This window comes from Perca flavescens, chromosome 9 (genome assembly GCF_004354835.1).
Source record: "Perca flavescens isolate YP-PL-M2 chromosome 9, PFLA_1.0, whole genome shotgun sequence".
NCBI classification, from domain to species: domain Eukaryota; kingdom Metazoa; phylum Chordata; class Actinopteri; order Perciformes; family Percidae; genus Perca; species Perca flavescens.
Genome location: NC_041339.1, coordinates 18337412 through 18356617, shown reverse-complemented (window position 1 = coordinate 18356617; position 19206 = coordinate 18337412). Strand labels below are relative to the sequence as shown.

Sequence of the window (19206 nt, the reverse complement as noted above, 5' to 3'; positions counted from 1 at the left end):
GGGTGAGAGAGAGATTTATAAAAAGGAGATGTTGGTGTGTCAGACCTTTTCTGTCTTCATCTTAACAGTTGTGACTTCAGTTAAAAGGTACATTCTGTCTTGAAATCTTTTTTATATATGGCCCAGCTGAAATCACATTTCTTAAACCCCATGGCGCATACTAGTGTCACTGACCGATGTGAGTCGAGTGCAGATGCGCATGCTCAGATTTAAACGGTTTGCAGCATAACGTGTCATACTGAAATTTGTGAAATCCATAAAATAATAAACTTTTCTCTTTACATACAATAACAGAAGATGGAAATCCTTTCAAAAACGTGACACCTTTCCTCTATGTTAGTAACGTTACCGTTATATAGCGTACATTACAATCTATGGCTATATAGCTTTAGCTATCTATGATTGCTAACGTTAGCTCAAAACACCATTCTAGTGACAGCCTTTGTTGTGTTTGATTGCTAACTTGTAGCCAGCAGTGAATGAACTTCGTTGTAGGTCCATTTTTATTGTACTGACATTACAGAAGTCTCGACGTTAGCATTTTTTAGGCTACTTGTCGCAAAGTGACGCATGCGTAACTCACATCTGCACTCGACTCACATCGGGCAGTGACACTATCCAAATTATTTTAATAAAGTTCTGCTTCACATAACATTTGTCATTTTTAATGAATATTATTTTCATTAATATGAGTTTTATTTACCGGTGGTCTTGGTCTCTGCTCTACCACTGCGAGCTGCGGTGCCTGTGTTTGGATAATTTGCTTCCAGAGAGCCACTTCTCCCAAGCTCACTGGGGCAGTCTGCTCCTGGAGGAGATCCAGGGTATGGAGAGCCAGATGGAGAAGACTGTTTGGGCCTGGCTGCTGTAGACTTCTTACTGTCAAGTCCCAAATTACAAATATAATTAGAAAAATAAATAAATAAATAAATAAATAAATAAAGGTCAGATACATAGCTAATGAAAGATCAATTACTGCTGTGAAACCAGACAACATCTCTTCTGAGGTAAATATGTTTGTAACATTCATGTTGATGGGCTTTGGTGCATGGGTATCAGACATACAGTACAGGCCAAAAGTTTGGACACACTTTCTTATTCAAATGCGTTTCCTTTTATTTTCATGTCTATTTACATTGTAGATTCACACTGAAGGCATCAAAACTATGAATGAACACATATGGAATTATGTGCTTAACAAAAAAGTGTGAAATAACTGAAAATATGTCTTAGATTCTTCAAAGTAGCCACCCTTTGCTTTTTTATTAATAAGGGGAAAAATTCCACTAATTAACCCTGACAAAGCACACCTGTGAAGTGAAAACCATTTCAGGTGACTACCTCATGAAGCTCATTGAGAGAACAACAAGGGTTTGCAGAGTTATCAAAAAAAGCAAAGGATGGCTACTTTGAGGAATCTAAAATATAAGACATGTTTTCAGTTATTTCACACTTTTTTGTTAAGTACATAATTCCATATGTGTTCATTCATAGTTTTGATGCCTTCAGTGAGAATCTACAATGTAAATAGTCATGAAAATAAAGAAACACATGAATGAGAAGGTGTGTCCAAACTTTTGGCCTGTACTGTAAATGTATGACTATTTAAGGTGTTTAAAAAAAAAAAAACATACAGATTCAGTACTTCAGATTATTTTATTGTTTTCTAAAACTAATTCTAAAATAGGGGTTTAACTCACACACACACACAGGAAAAAAACAGGATGTAACAAGCTTTGCAAAGTGATACAGAAAGAGGGGGCTTCTCGTCCTGCAAACCCTACAACTGACTGAGGCAGCATGACCCTGCTGTGAGAGGCCCAGACTATGAATGGCTATATTGTGCTGCTCAGAGATTACTATAGGCCATGGATGAGGTCTAAAGAGATCAAAATACACTCTACTTCTCCATTAAGGATAGCAGACTGTGGCAACTTTTTTCTCCAAGAATAAGAATCATACTTGAATTCATATATTATAACACAATATTACCATGATCTCAATGATAAAACAGTTAGCTGTCATAACAGAAACGGATATAAATGCAATTTTCCCAAAGCTTACATAAATTATTTTGAACTGTAGTGATGCATGTGCTGTTACTAACGAAATAAAAAGAAACTACAATAAGTCTCCACAAAAGTTAAACAACCTGCTACGTGCTGAGAAGAACACTTGAACATCTTGCCTTCATTGTGTAAGACAATCTGCAGGAATCTGCCACCTGGGCTTTAGAGTACCATTAGAGGGCTCAAATATCTCTACTGTGCACTGAGATTAAAAAAAAACAAAACTATCCTTTTCCTTTGGCTGCAGGCCCACGCTGTGGTGAAGCTGGCTGACCCCACCAACCACCCTGCAGGCCCCCAAAACAAAACCGCCACCGTTTTTGGTCTTGGGTCAAACTGCAGACTCCTCCTGAATATCCCAAATGTAAGCCAATAGCACCACTACTCTTCTCTCAAAGAAGTGTTGCACTAAAGGTTATAAAAAACCAGGAAGGAAGAAAACACCAGAGACAACTGGATGTTTGGGTAATTCAAACTTGTGGAAACACCATTCACAATTCATTCACTTCTCTGCTACCAATGCACAGTCTCTTAAATTTGATATCTTAGAGATGCTTTCAACTGCAACACACTCACAGTGAAACCTTGCAGGTGGAAAGCTTTACAGCACTAAACCAAAAGTAACAAATCTCCTCTTTAATATAGTCTGATGAAGATCGTTACCTTTGGTGAGAAAGCCCTGACGTTTCCCCTATAGTGTCATTAGAGTGGACACTCTTCGCCTGGCTGTGGACCGAGCTTTTGTCTGAGCCCCTCTTCCTGGAGTCAGAGGATAATGTCTCTGAGGGAGGTGAGTAGGAGCTCCTTTGCTCTTCTACCAGGGTGGCATCACTCTGGTCTGATGCTGTGCCTGCAGAGGAATGGAGTAGTTACTGTATATTCTGCAGCAAAGGGACTTCAAAAACACAGTATTTTACCATATAGAGACCATGTCCTTTATTTTATTTTAAATAAAAAAAAAGAAAAAAGGAGCTGTCCAATAAATTATGCTAAATGAATGATTCTCACCTCTTTTTCTGGTGGAGCGCTTGGAGAAGGGTGAGGAGCCAGATGTTGAACCAGGGGAAAGATGCGGTGAGTGACTAGATGACTGAAAGGATGAATGGTGAGAATTGATGCCTCCTGTACTTTTGTCATAAGGAGACCTCCTCATCAGCTCCTCAAAATGACTGTTCACACTGACAGAGAGAGTAGAAAGACGTATGATCAATCAGTTTTTAAATAAAATTCAGGATCTGTGACAACACAAAAACATTATGTCTAGTGAACAGGGGATAAACAGCAGAGTTAATCTTACTGAGAGTGTTCATTCTAAGAAACCTGCTTAATTCGAGAATACAGACGGGGATTGCTGTCTGAAAGGGCTACATGGGCTTTCTATTTGTGTGACATGAATGCCATCTTGTGGTCACTTTAAAAACTAACATCCACTCTTTTTTTTTTTTTTTTCTTTTCTTACCTGCGTGAATTGGAGCTTCTCCTCAACTGGCCGCTGGCTCTGCTGCTATGTGATGACACAAAGTCATCTTCATAGACGGCTGCGTCTACGGGGCCATTCCCAGAGTGTATAGAATGGGCAGAGGGAGAGTTCCTCTCACTCACTACAGGACAAGGTGGTGATGGAACAGACAGAAGAGAAATATTTAGGATCTTGCCTAAGACGGTCAGTACGAACAGTAGGAATGCTAGTTACTGTGACAAACATTCTGTGTAGCTCTTATGGTTACATATTTATTGGAAGTTTACCTATAGATACTCAGTAACGAAAACATTCTCACCATTTCTCATCAGACAAGACACACACTTATGTCTCATCACCTACATCTAATATGGAAAACTTGCCTATGACATATTTTCCTTAGTGGAAAGGTCCTCATATGTAAACTAACCTGTAACATGGCCATGAAGATTCTTAGTAAAAATGTTGATAACGCTTAAAGGGCTTCCTTTGTTCAGCTCCTCCCACGCTGCTTTGCTGCCATCATGCTGTGCAAAGGGTGGGCTGAGGGCCGAGCACCTTGCTGCCTCCCTCTGGAACTCTGACAACCGCTGGTAATCCCTTCTTTGACCTGCGCAGTAGTCCATTGCCTCCAGGCGATCTGCCAATACAGGCACACGATTGTTGGAAGGGTGAGGAGGGCTTGGATCATCCTCAGAAAAACTCCCTTCGCTCAGAAGAGGACCCTCACTGATGGAACCGGCACTTGAGTCATGGAGTTCTGTCCGATTCTTATCCTTTTCCAAACCATTGACTAGCCTCCTCCTTTCGTGTGTATAACTGTTGAGAACGGGCCCTGTTACATCAACAGAAGTTGTTTGTGGATGGGTCAAATTGGTGTGCGTACCCTTGTTTTCTTTGTGTCCCCTGAGGGCGTGCAGATTGCCTACTCCTGGAAGAGCTGTGCCATTGTATGAACTATGACCTGCGCTAGTCAAAATTCTCTGGATCCTCAACGCTACGTCATCATTTTCTGTGGCAGCTGTTTCTGCCCAGCATCCATCATTAAAATTAGCTTGAGCGGGCCTAATTGTGTCTACGTCCATTGAAGTTTCTGTACCATAGTTGATCCCCTCCCCAGCAAGCTTTCGTGCCTCACTCTCTATGCGGTTGGAGAGGGATGCAGCTGTGGCCTTGAGGGCCTCAATGCGCGACATCTTGGACTGCGGCCTGTTGAAAGATGCTGTGGCTGGCTGCTGGGTGTGCTTGACGTCACTAGCTGCAACCGCAGTCTCCAGCCTAAGAAGCCGAGAGAGTAGATGGTCACCAAAAGGGGCTAGGGCACTGCTGCTGGGACCAGTCATAGGTCGAACAGCTGGGCTCAGACGGTCAGGCTGAAGCAAAGAGGTAACTCCAATATCCAGATCATTCCTGCAACAGGAAGAGCAACAAAGAATGGAGATGTCAGAAGGAGAGGGAAAGGACGTGTAAACAGCTTAATATTTTGAAAACAATGGTTAAAGTAAACATGTGTAAGTGTATTCATCACGCGAGCTACTTAAGAAAGAGAACTTTAATTGTGAGTTCTCATTATTCATTTTACTTGACATTTGGGTCTGCTCTCCCCCTGCAAAAACACCTTAATGTATTGCAGCTTTTTGAGTAAATGTGTTCAACAGCCTGATATGTAACTAATAAAAAAGGATAAAGCATACACTTTATTAACTGGATAAAAAACTATGAATCAATAACTATAATCACGGAATACACACAGAGAAAGATTATTATATCTGTTTCACAAGAAAAGGTATTACACACCCTCATCTTAATTTCCAGTCAATTATCTAAGATGCCGTTTCATGCAACTAAAATAGAAGAAGTGCTCTCAAAGCCAACCATCTGGGAACAAACTGTTCAAACTGTTCCTGTTCCTCTGTTTGGTACAGTCAGGTGATTCCAGTATAGATTATTTCCAGTAGATACCAGAATATGTTTACTGAGCAGAGTTGTTTGTCGTTCATCTGGGTCAATAAATCGGAGTGTTTGTTATTCTGAAGAGTGATGGAGGTGAGCAGGCAGGTTTGTGTGCACGTACCTGGATAATGGAGGAGATGGCCGATCATTCAAAGACCTATCACTGCTCGAGGGGCTCTGAGGTGCCTCTAGTCTTTTGTTCTCTTTGTCCGACTCTCCTGAGGGCTGGTACATCGGTCTCTGTGGCAGAATCACATGTTAACACAAATGTCAAAAAGTATTTAGATTCTTACATCACATGATTAAATACATTTATTTTACTGAGTTACTTATTCTAGCCAATACAGCTTCCATATACAAATAGGGTGCCCATGTTTTATGTGTATGCACAATACCATTTGACTAGAAGCTGCAGCAGGTAGCATCTGTGTGGCCTCCTCGCCCAGCTGGGCTTCCTCCAGCAGCAGTTTGTTGTAGGTTTCCTGTAGTCGCTTCTGTACTGGGGCCACAGGCGCCTCGCTGGGAAGGGCCACTGTTTTAGCTACTTCTCTTTGCTTCCTGTAGAGCTCCTGCAATCTCTGGTTTCTCCTTTCTGCCTCCTCCTTAAGTGCCCTCTTCTCTTCTGCTTGACGCCTCTTTCTCTCCTCTTGTTGCCTGGAAATGTACTGGCGAACAGTGTCTGCATCATAGTGTCGCTTTTTGTGCCCAGAGTCAGTAGTTTCTGGTCGGTGTGCGGTGGGGCTGACACTGCGGCAGCCTCTTGAGGAGCTACCCGATGTCACAGTGGTTCCCCAAACGGAGACTGGAGTTCTTTTTCGTGACCCTGATCCCCCTCTCCCTCTCCTAGCACTGCTCCCACCCCGGGACCTTTGCCGGGCCCTCTCCTCGCTCTCAGCTGCTTTGCACTCTAGCTGAAGATCATCAAGTATCCCCTTGATGTCTGCTGACAACAGGTCTGTGCTTGCACCCACTGGGGCCTGCTCCCGATCTGTAGATGAGGGGGGAGATGCGGTTGTGGAGTGGTTTTTGAATTTAAATCCACTACGAGGTCTTTCTGTGCCGTTAGGGCGAGGCTTTGGGTTTGATTCTGTGCGTGGATCTGAACTGGAACGGTGACGGGAAGCTGGTGGACATTTACAGAAAGGCAAAATGTTACAGTTGGAAACTGGTAATCCACTTACTAACATCAGCACACACAGTGCCCCTGCTAAATAGTTTGAATGCTAAACTAAGATTTAAGTGAAAGCTAGGTTCATAAAACATTGAACATTTCAAATTTGCTTTCACCATTCATATTTAAAGGTATAAGTGTGTGACAAGTCGTAAAACTCTTTTTTAACTAGTTTAACTAGTAATAGGGGTTGAAATCATTTAAACTGTTCTCCTGTTTATCAATGATCAATTTATTTAATGAACAGGTTTTTCACAGCTAACAAAATACTGGATGCTCCAACAAGTGACTGCAGCAGATTAAAAAAAGCTAAAGCACTAGACCCAGACAGAATATGCATACTAAATGAGTCTTGGGGGGCAGGCTTGTCATGGCAACTCTAATCTGGGGCAAATTGAAAATTCCAATTTAGATTTGACAGTATCTAATCCAGACAGTGTTTTTTTCAGAACATGGCTGCAGTGAGCCTCTCCCTGCCCCACTCTGCCATTCCCCAGCCTACATGCTGCCTTCACAGAGCACAACCTCTGGAAATCAGGCCATGTCTAATTGTGCACCCAACCAAAACAGACAGTCAATCTCTATTCCTTCCGGTCAGTGGTACCCAGTACAGATGCAGCTAGAAAAGTCAGAGGTCGATGCAGACAGTGTGTGATAATGAGAGAGTGTGAGACAGAGTCTATGGCTGTAAATGTACAGCAGCAGCCAAAGACTCTTTACTTATTCATATTCTTTGGCAGCCTCTGTTGTCAGTCTAACTGTGGTTACCAGACATGCAAAACCTCTATAAAACCTCTATATAGTGCAGAATAGCACCCAGTGCAGAATTGCAGAAAGTGTATTTGTAATTTTAGACATGGATATGTTGGTTTGAGATAGATAGATAGAGAGATAGATAGAGAGATAGATAGATAGAGAGATAGATAGATAGATAGATAGATAGATATACAAACATACATACACACACACACACACACACACACTTTGGTGATTAAGTCTTGTCCTACATGCCACTTGACAAATAATGCAGAGAAGACATTTTTGACGTCAAGCTGATATATTTTGAGTGGCACTTAAAACCTTACTAGAAAGCTAATCACCTATTCTATCTTTGTCCTTTCTACCTCTTGACACGCTGGTTAACGATAGTATGTCAAGCTGAGCAAGGCCATTGAAGAAACGGTTACAGCAAAATGACTGTGTTACAGGCAAGCTGGGTCGGCTGCTGGTATCATGAAATGGGCTAACATAGTAATATAAGATAGGGGTATAGTGGCATGTATAGAGGGTAAGAGTTTAGGTCTCCAGGTCCCACCTGTTCTGCTCAGTCTGTCAGCTGGCTGGGGTCTGTCCTCCTCCCTGGGCAGCTTGGGAACTGGACCCAGTACCATCTTTACCAGCTTCTGGCCCTCCCGCCATGATGCAGGGCTAATTACTGCAGTGAAATAGAACATTATCACTTTAGATGCTGCCAGTGAAGAGCATGGAAATTCAATGTATTTAATGTTGACCTGATGGAACATAACTGCATGTGTTAATACACATACGTATGTAAACATGTCACCACAGTAGCAGAACATAAATATACACAGATTAGAGAATGGAAAATACACAAGAAAACGTTTGATAGACAAGGCGCATTGCTTATTAAGACCAATATAAATGTCACTTAATCCAAACCTAGTGATATGAAAATAAGACATGGAGGCCACGACTCAGTTTACTTTTTTTAAGTTACTTACGTTGTTGTCTGGAAGAGGTGATGAAACAAAATAACTTATTTTTGCAGTATGCACTCTATTACATTTCAAAAACAGCATTGTCTTATTGTGTGGACTAATCTTGAGAGCTCTTTTTACTATGACTGTATTGTACCAAAGAGCAGTTCCTGGTAATGAAGCTGTACATCCAATAACCAAGCAGCTGTTTGTACTGGGTGGATGAGGGAACTGAACCTGGCCACAGATTTCAGAGAGCTATTTATAGTGCTGTGCCCGCACGAAATAGAGACCAGCCAAACTTTAGAGACAACGCAAAAGTTGGAAGAAACACAAGTAGACAACAGGCACAGAGCGAATAAGAGCTAGAGCACAGGAGAGAGATATTTTGCATTTTTTTGTACTGTACTGTATATTTCCACTGTTTTTGCAATGAGACTGAATCATTCATTACAATGACCATGCCAAACCAACATTATATATACATAATATATTTTCTTGTGTCCAGGTCTACACAGACACAGAGATGAAGGTAGCTAGCAATCATGTTTACATGTGTGCCTTTGGATTCATATTTGTGAACGGGGAGGGGGGAGTTTTCTCAGCTGTCAGAGGTCTGCTCTGCCCAGGTTACAGCAGTAGGATTCTGCTATGTGGGTGTCCGTATGCTACACAAACTGCATGTCACACATACTGAACATTTCTTCAGGGATTAGAGTCTTAACACAGCTTTAGAAGCCAGCAATGTATCTGGTTCATATACTGGGACACATACAGGCTGGTATGGGACAGCTGAGTATATGGAAAGAAAACATTGAATACTGTAGTCTGAAAAAAGGTTTCTGCAGTCCGTTTGATGCATTTATGAGATGGTCTCATTTAGATTCAAATAAAAGAATTCATGATTTCTTTTACTCTCATTGTGGGACACTAGAGAAGCAATGCCATTTAAGAAAATCCTTCTATTGCACACCAATAGTTTAACATTTGAGATTCTTGGTTTTAGGCCATATGCACCAACCCCTGACAAAATCCTAGTAGATGGAACATACTTAGCTTTCCTACTGTCACTAATTAAAAATAGATCAGAGGGTGGGTTGGCTCCCTCACATAAAAGAGGATTATTATACCTGGTTTTGCATTTAGGTCAGAGGAAGGGGCAGCTCTGTGGACCTTCCTGACTGGTTTGGGAGGCCTCCTCTCTTTCGACCTGTCTGCTCTCTGCTCCCTTTGCTGCTGATGTCTAGATCTGGTGGTCTCTGTACACAGAAGACACAAGCAGATAATAAGCAACACAAACTTAATATTTTTTAATAAAACTAGATGCGAGTTGGCTGATAAACAAGCCCAGGGTCGAAACTCTGATGTTATAAACCATAGACTATGAGCATAAATCACGTTTTTTAATGCAACACTATGAGAAACAGCTGTTACAATATTTCTTGAGCTTCTGACAGATCAATACAACTCCATGCCATGCATTCATATGCAATCCTTAGCTTGCCCATGTGGTTTTTCAGACAACTCTCTATACTCCTTGCCATAGGGTCTTATAACCTGGATCAAAGCTGCAGAGGCTACTAGCTTTTTTTCTTCTTTTTTTTTATATAAATAAAACAAATATGGAATGTTGGCAAAACCTATGCTTACCAGCAAACTGTCGTGACAGGTCACTGTATATTTCTTTGCTGAGATTATGAAACTCTTCTTCCTTCCAAACTCTCCCATCGGGAGTCCGGATCTTTGTCTCAGTACTGTTGAAACCTAAGGGTAAAAAGGATTCAAGATGTAAGCTTTAGCATCCTATTTCCTACTATATAGCGGAAATCTGTATTCCCAAAACATTAAGCTATTCACATATCATTATGTTTATTTAACGAGAAAGTTAAAGTTTGGGATTAGAGATGCACCGATTACAACTTTCTAGGCCGATTCCGATTTCCATTGAGTTAGGCCAGCCGATACTGATTTTAACCGATTCCATTTTTTCTAACCACTTTACAGCACACGCAAATATTTATTTTTTATCTTTTCTTCAATAGAACATTTTGCACAGAACATAGAACATCTTTTGAACAGATAATGGAACACTATAAAATAGAACTATATAAATTACTCTAAGTGCAATGTTAGAACCATTTCCTTCCTTTCACATCCAATATCCAACTAAAGAAAATGCGATTTTGGTTTTTGGTGTCGTCCCTCCACGCTCTACTTTTTCCTTGCAGATGTTGCATATTGCAAACTTGTTATCTTCTGCACACACGCTGGAGAATTTCCAAACAGCTGACATGTTGCAGGTTAATTCACGAGGTTACCTACATGTGCGAGAATAGCGTGGATACGTTGTTCACACCGCGAGCGGGTACGAGCGACACACGGCGGAAAAGTTGAGAGAAAGGAAAAAGAGACTGTGCTGTCGCGTCCGTGCGTCCTTGAGAACTGTAACTCGTATAACTTATGTTATCAGTTAATTGTAGCATTGACCAGTATGAAATCGGCATATGTCAGACTGACCTGCCGGTCGCCGGTCATGGCTGAGCACGTGAAAACCGGTCAATTCCGTTCACCAGCCGGTCTATTGGTGCATCTCTATTTGGGATATATCCCACACTGATAGTACCTTTGTATATAGGCGCAGGCGGTGCAGCTGCTACTTTCCGTATTATGGCTGTGGGTATGTTGCTAGTACCAGCATTGTTACTCCCCACAGCTGCCATAATGGGCTGTTCCAGATAACCCAGAAGCTTCTCTTTCTCTGCAGCCTCCTCCAGATGTTGTCTCTGCCTTCGAATACGCTCTTTGAGCTTCTCCAGCTTATCATCAGGCTGATGTCGCCTTAGGTTCTCCAACCGTTGGGAAGCTGAGCCAGGGCTGGTGGAGGGAGTGCTCTCCCCTTGGCGTATGGAGCCTGGAGCTGGAGCTAAAGATGGGCTTGACTCCTGGCCATCCATGCCAAGTTGTGCTTTTAGAGTGCTTTTCTCCTCAGTCCTTTCCCATGCATGAACTCTTACACCTGTGAGATGTGACTGGTTTCCAATAGTCCTCAGGGTGTCCAGGGCTGGCTGGTCATTGAGGTAGCGTACCTCGGTGTTCTCCAGAGCCGAGGAGTGTGTGCTGTCCAGGTCCCTGTCCGCCTGTTTGTCCCTGGTGTCTCTCTGGTAGACCAGCTGGCTGAGCAGAGGATCTGAGGGAGGCGGAGAGGATGGGTATGAAGACCCTGGCACTGACTGCAGACTGTAGGCCTCCAGCTGAGAGGAGGGGTGTGGTGGAGGGGTGGCCTCTCTGGAAACAAACCAGATTACATGGGATCAGAAAGAGGATCAAGATTTACTCTCGTGTATGGGTGGCCAAAGGGTATTGAAGGAGGAATTGACATATTCACTCAAGACGTTACTTTACTTGAATGATAAAAACTATTTAAAATGTATAACCAGAACAAAAAGATTACGTGGAATTTTAAAATTGTGGTACACTTCCACTGCCCTGGTAGTTCTCTACGTATAATATCAAAAAGTAATCTGAATATCATGTACTTTTGTGTGCATTTGTTGTAAAACAAACAAAAACAGGTCATTTCCAAGACTTGTCTTGCTTAAACCTGCAATAACGGATTTTTTAGCAGAGCTACTGAAATATCTGTGAGCCACTGAGCTACGAGCTATTCAGAGAAGATGTCACAAACATATGGTCACTGAATGGAAGTCTTGAAGAGTAAGTAGTGTTGGGGACTGTTATTTAGGTGAAAGAGCTCTTCTCCAGATTAAAACAATGAGCTGACGCAATCATTACAATGAAAATATCACAGCCAGGTGGGGAATAAACACCATCTTATACTGTTGTCACTCTACAGAGCACACGCACTATATAGTATGACTAGAATGGTATCATTTTATTAAAATTTAAAATAGTAGTAGTAGAGGTTTTTTTAACATTAATATGCGTTCCCCCCAGCCTGTCTATGGTCCCCCAGTGGCTAGAAATGGTGATAGGTGTAAACCGAGCCCTGGGTATCCTGCTCTATCTTTGAGAAAATGAAAGCTCAGATGGGCCAATCTGGAATCTTCTCCTTATGAGGTCATAAGGAGCAAGGTTACCTCCCCTTTCTCTGCTTTGCCCATCCAGAGAATTTGGCCCACCCGTGAGAGAGAGACATCATGGCTTTCAAACAACTAAAGTGGCAGTTGGTCAAGGCCAGACCCCCAACCTCCACCTTGCCCCCCCCCTCCTCCTCAAAAGCATTTAAAGTTACAGACACAGAAATGGCACATCCTAAGGAAAGCTCATTGTGGGACTGGCTCTAGTGGCTGTAATTCTGCACCAAGGCTGAATTTCGGGAAAGAGACTTCAGATACAGTATTAGGGGACCACTAAGGTCTATATAACAGCATCCAAAAAGCAGCATGCCATGGGACCTTTAAAAAATGATTACCAACGTGATTTAATAAGTGGTGGAGAGCATTATTCACAGATATCCAGTCCTGAGTATGACAGCATCCCCTGCTTTTCAAATAAGTATGTTTCATGAATTCATTTTAATTATTTGCACCTGTAGGACACGAGTGGCTCCCTGAACTCCACGCTGTTGTTCCTGCGGACATTGCTGTCCTGGGTGGCATTTCTCAGTGGGCTACGTGAGCTGCTCTTTTCTGGACTCTGCTGACTTCGCCCCCTGCGCTTTGATGACCCTCTACTGTCATCAGCTTGTTGTCCATCTATAATAGAGACAGCAATGTTAAAATAGTTATAGTTTAAGTGTAGAATTTAACACATCATAATGGCATGTTGAAATAAGTCACCCCTGCAGCGGATCGTCCTGGAGGATTTCTTCTTTGGGGGGTCCATGACAGAGTCCAGGAGAACCCCTGTCCCTGGAGCTGCCTCTAGGCGGTTTTCTATATGCCGCAACTACAGAGGGAGAATACACGTGTCAGACTTGGGTTAGAATAGAATGGATTTTTTTTTCTTAGAGGTTGACAAACAAACAAAGCCATTCAGCAAAAAACTGCCAGAGATGTACTTACAGCAGCTTTGGACTGAGACAAACTTTTCCATGCAGTTGTCAGCTCTGACAAAGAGTAAGAGAATGAAAATCCATTATAAATAATACAGTAGGTGATAGAGAACCTCTCTCTATGTAAACAACTCATATGGCATGTCTAAATAATTATTAAATGAATTATTTCATTTCAAATGAAGTGATTGTGAAAACACTAATACAACTGAACTGCTTTTTTTTCTTTTTAAGAACACACCTGTACCAATATTGTGATCGGTAAGCTGCTGACCAGAGCTTTTAAGAGACACCTCAGTCCTCCTGCTGCTCCTCATCTCTCTCGTTCACCTGAAGTCAAGATTAGAGGACGCAAATAATGAACACCAATACTGAGCAAAGGTAAAAGTGTCGTAAATGATTCAAAGTATATACTCTTCTCTACTTTTATACTGCATACCACATAGACAGTATAGACAAAGGCAGGAACATTTCAGCAATTAGGCAGATGAAACCAAAACAAGGAATAACATACAGCAGGGGTGGCCAACCAGTTCAGCATAAAGAGCCACAAAAAAAAAAAAAAAAAAAAAAAAAAAACACAAATCACAGCACACATGCACGTCCACATTACAACAGCAACAGTGACTTCCAGATCTAATGACAGTCATAATACATAGCAGTCTTCATAGGGTTTTTTTTCTTACTTATATTGACTCAGTGGGAAACCTGACAGTCTTTGTTATCCACAATCCTTTTTAGGTCTGGTTGTACTCTGTTGTGGCCACTCAAAGGGACTCTTTCATTCATTTGTCACTAGTGGGGCTTTCAAACAATTTGATTCAGCAGTGAAAGGGTTAATGAGGAAGGTGACCTGTGGCCGCTTTTTTTCCTCAGGTTGCAGAATCGGTCCATAAAAAAACTCTGCTGCATTATTTTTTATTTTAAAAAGGAACACGCCGACTTATTGGGAATTTAGCTTATTCACCGTAACCCCCAGAGTTAGACAAGTCGATACATACCCTTCTCATCTCCGTGCGTGCTGTAACGCTGCCTGACGGTTCCAGCATTAGCTTAGCCTAGCACAAATCCTGCAGGTAACTGGTTCCAACTAGCCTACTGCTCCAAATTGTGACAAAAGTGACAAAATAACGCCAACATGTTCCTATTTACATGTTGTGATTTGTATAGTCACAGCGTGTACAAAAAACAACGTATCATGAGACACAGCTGTCTTCTAACAGTAAACAAACCGGGAACTATATTCTCAGACAGGCTTGCTGCGAGCATATCACTCCGCCCAAGTACTATATTCTTCCGCCTGAGAATATAGTTCCCAGTTTATTTACAGTTAGAAGACGGCTGTGTCTCATGTTACGTTGTTTTTTGTACACGCTGTGACCAAGGGGGTAAGCTTCGCTTCAGAACGCGAACCTCCGATGGCGCCATTTTGTTGCTACGAAGCGATCACCTCTTGTTAGCATTACACTGACCGCCATTTTTTTTTTACGTCACTTGACTGCGAATAACTTTACATCTGAAGTGTTTAAAGACTCTATTTGTCCATTGTTTATTTCTAAAGAAACACAACAATGTATAAAAGGCTCCATTACCTTGTACCTCACGTTATAGCTCCGTAGCAGACGTTTTTGTAAAAATAAGCTAACGATTGTGTCATAACCAAGTGACTTACTGTCGCACAGTAGAGGAATTACCGTATAGTACAGGAGAAGCTCGCAGGCAGTTTCGACTTACATTAGCTGTTTAGTTTTAATTACTAATGTTAACTAGCATGTTAGCAATAATTTGCCTGTGCTTATGTTATCTCCTTACATATTCCTACGCTCTCCGTCTCTGTAAGATTGGAAATGATTGAGATTTCTCTTGGCACAGCTACCAGAAGAATTACAACTTTCAGACACGTTGCTCACGTCACATTTACGTTGTCTCTGTCAGTTCGAGGCTGCGCAGTAAAGCAAGAGATCACCGGAAAAGTGCTTCTAATAGCCTTCACTGGTCTCCGTCCAGAGCAACGGGGTCTATTGGTCCATTATATACTGTCTATGGCTGTGACACTAAATCACAACATGTAAATAGGAACATGTTGGCGTTATTTTGTCACTTATTCGGAGCAGTAGGATTACTGGAACCATTACCTGCATGTTCTGTGCTGGCCTGATGCCGCTGGAGCCGTCAGACAGCCTTACAGCACGCACGGAGATGAGAAGGGTATGTATTGACTTGTCTAACTCTGGGGGTTATGGTGAATAAGATAAATTCCCAATAAGTCGGCGTGTTCCTTTAAAATAATTGGCAGATGCATTCAAATGCTTTTTTTTTTTTTTTTTTTTTACTTATCTGAAATGTTTCAAAAAGTAAAAAAGAAATCTACCAATAACACAGCCCCCAGCCACACAGTAAGAGCCTCAAAGGAGCAGGCAAAGAGCTGCATATGGCTCAAGAGCCACAGGTTCGCCACCCCTGACATACAGCAACAAAATGCATCAAGCACTTTCAAACATGAAAACGACAGATGACAGAAACAAGTATGCGTGGGGCAAAATATCCATACAGCAATTATTGTTGGCCTTCTTTGTGCGATACGATAATCGATACACTGGCGCCAAATAGAAATTTGAATTAATAAAATAAGATAGATAGATTTCCCTGCTCCCAGCATCGCTACTTCATCGCTCAAGTCCAAAGTCTGGACCCACAGTTGCTCTAGTTCTGTAATTTGAATACACAGACTGAAAAACTTACGCTGCACGTTTTCAAACAGTTTGGACAGAAAACATGCACTTAACCTTTTTCACAGGCATTATGTGTTCATAGTTAGACAAATATCATGATGTATCATTATATGATTGTCTAGCAATATAGTGATTATCGCAAAAATGCTGTATTGTGATATTATCGGTATCGTATCATGCCTTGTAATTCCCACCCCTAGAAACAAGCCTTCAAGACAACAATCACATACCGTAATACATACTATAGCCTAAGTTATATAACCCAGTATAAAACATGTAACTATTATGACAGCTTGTTGACAGCAGATTAATATTACCCTGCCATTTAAAACTGGTTCTACAACAGCACATTCCTCAAAAGATTTCCATATGGGAAGGTGAGCAGAACTGAAGTTTGTCACATGTCAGCCATGTAATGTTTACTTAAAACACCTGTTAGAGTACAGGTGTGTTGTCCTACTCGAATGACAAAATTATGTTTAATAGGTTTGTTCTAAGTAGGGAACCCTTTTGCTGACAGTGGGTTGATTTGTTGACAACTTTGCCACTTCAATCAGTTAACTGTACCATGGATCTATAAGCAAGTCTAGCCGAGTTAGCCCATTATGGGTGTTGTGCACCCATATTTAACACCCTTTGTGATAAGGAGTTCTTCATAAGTCATGCCTTTTACTCATAACAATCATGTGACACAGCCTTGAGGCAAGACAGCAAACAGGAAAAAAACTAAATGCATCTGTTTCTATTACAGCTAAGATGAACTAATTAATTGTCAACTCTTAAATTAATTGCCAAATATTTAGATAATCAATTAGTCGGTTTGAGTAATTTTTTAAGACAAAAGTAAAAATTATTGGATTCCAGCTTCTTAAATGTGAATAATTTCTAGTTTCTTCTCTCCTCTGTGACAGTAAACGGAATATCTTTGAGTTGTTGACAAAACAAGACATTTGAGGACATCATCTTGGCCTTTTGGGAAACACTGATCCACATTTTTCACCATTTTCTGACATTTTATAGACCAAAAAAACCATTCGAATAGTCGAGAAAATAATCAACAGATTAATCGACTATGAAAATAATGCAACCCTAATTTATATATCAAAAGAAATTCTTAGTAACAGCCCATACACTGATGATGGTTATTATAAACTCAAATTAACAGTGTGATTTAAATTGTGATTAATAAACCACACTACAAATAGTCGTCTTGTTTTCCTGTTATCTGAATCCAGATATGGGACTAAATCCAAAACATATGGTTTAGTCAATCGCAGGGGATAACCAGTAAGCCAGAAGACCTAAGTGACCTACCGGTAATATAACCATGCATATGTCAGAACAAGAACCTTAAAAATGAATCCTTAACTTGATAAGAAGCTAATGTAAATAGTATAAGATAGGAGCAATGTGAGTGGTCCATCTGGACCTGGTCAACAGCCTTGCAGCAGCAGTTGTAGACGGTCCAGGCCAGGGACGACTGCTTTGGCAGGTGAAAAAAATGGATCAGGGCTATTCAAACGCTAGCTGTCATTGGTGTTAACGACACAGCTGACTATAGATATAGCCTAATAAAACATTAGAAAAACTGAATAAATTATGAATAAACTAAATGAAACAAAGTAATGACCATCTTACTACCTACGTCACAGTCGAGACCGAATGATCTGTATCTGAGATGATCTTTGCCTGTATCAAGGCTACGACTGAAACAAAACAAAAAAATTCTTCCTAGGATGGCAAAGGATAGGGGAATGTAGATGCTAGATCGGATCCGCTAGAAGTGTCGGCGTCACAGAACGTGACTCGTGGCCCGCCTTATTTTGCAACTGATTGGCTTACCCCGCAATCCCCACTCCTCATGCCTGAATCTAACACGACACGTCTAGCAGATCTGATCTAGCATTTACCCAAGGGGAAGGCATGACCCGCCCTACTCTCCCTCTGATTGGCTAGTACTCGTTGCCTACCTTGGTTAGATTGGTTAGGTTCAGGCAACAGGAGTGGGATTGGATAAGGTTGAGTAAGCATGTCAGGGTAAGCAAATAAGACGCAGAGTAAGGACGGTAATGCCTTTGCCATCCTGGGAAAAAATACCTATGAATAATACTCTCGTACGGGAATTACACGCCCGTGCACTTTAACAACACAATTCATCAATAATCTACTTTTGGGTGTGAACTAACAGCCATGGTATTACTGTTTTCTGAAAACCTAATTATTATTATTAAAACAATCTTAACTTTTTAAACAACCTTTTTTTCTAGAACAATCGTTGTAACGTTACGTCCAAAAAATGTCTGCAACTCACTCCAACATCTGACTTCAAGATGACTTATTTCGACCGTTTAAACGGTCTATAATTTCGACATGTCTTTGGTCCAGGGAATAGTCGGAGCCGCTAACTCGACAGAGTTGAAGTTAACGCTAGCTGGCAAGAAAGTCATGAATTAACTTAGCTGAACACCTTTTTAGAGAGACATAACACATACCTTTAGGGAAACGACCCGACGTGTTTAGCTAGATGTCCACATTCATGCTGACGTTCTCATGATAAGAAAATCCTAACTTCTCCAGACTTCAGTTTCGTTCAGCTGTCTGTTTGCTAACGTTAGCGTTAGCCAGCTAACGTTAGCAAACCAATGTTAGCTAGCAACTTTTTCTAGCAACATGCACCCATTGTTGTTGACTCAGTGTTTGTCCGGGCAACTAAATATCCACGTCAGCCTTGAGATTACTAGAAAGAAATGTCGCTACCCGCTTCTAAGGTTGCTTTTCCCGGGTTACTATGTTGATGTTTCTCAACAGTGAAACTGGAGTATCCAAGACGGGTAGGGAACTGAGAGACCGAAATATCGCGAGATTCAGACGTCAGACGCTCGGAAAGCCCCACCCAACACACACACACACACACACACACACACACACACACACACACACACACACACACACACACACACACACACACACACACACACACACACACACACACACACACACACACACACACACACACACACACACACACAATAATTTAGCCCAATAAATCGTTAGTTTTGTGGTTTTATGAATTGTATCAAATTAATGTTC

The 19206-nt window shown here is 41.4% G+C and overlaps 1 protein-coding gene across 1 annotated transcript in view; it reads right to left on the bottom strand.

The window, feature by feature from the left end:
* Nucleotides 1-18952, bottom strand: part of cep350 (centrosomal protein 350) — a 35837-nt gene extending 16885 nt beyond the window's left edge. The window contains exons 1-16 of the mRNA XM_028587078.1: nt 18609-18952; nt 13626-13714; nt 13395-13438; nt 13170-13278; nt 12920-13085; nt 10994-11655; nt 10021-10134; nt 9501-9629; nt 7968-8087; nt 5877-6604; nt 5603-5721; nt 3959-4938; nt 3529-3670; nt 3078-3247; nt 2733-2919; nt 704-879 (exon numbers count right to left, since the gene is read on the bottom strand). Of these exons, the coding sequence (XP_028442879.1) occupies nt 704-879; nt 2733-2919; nt 3078-3247; nt 3529-3670; nt 3959-4938; nt 5603-5721; nt 5877-6604; nt 7968-8087; nt 9501-9629; nt 10021-10134; nt 10994-11655; nt 12920-13085; nt 13170-13278; nt 13395-13438; nt 13626-13701 (3922 nt within the window). The 5' untranslated portion in view covers nt 13702-13714; nt 18609-18952. The remainder of the gene's footprint in view (nt 1-703; nt 880-2732; nt 2920-3077; nt 3248-3528; nt 3671-3958; nt 4939-5602; nt 5722-5876; nt 6605-7967; nt 8088-9500; nt 9630-10020; nt 10135-10993; nt 11656-12919; nt 13086-13169; nt 13279-13394; nt 13439-13625; nt 13715-18608) is intronic.
* Nucleotides 18953-19206: the final 254 nt, after the last annotated feature.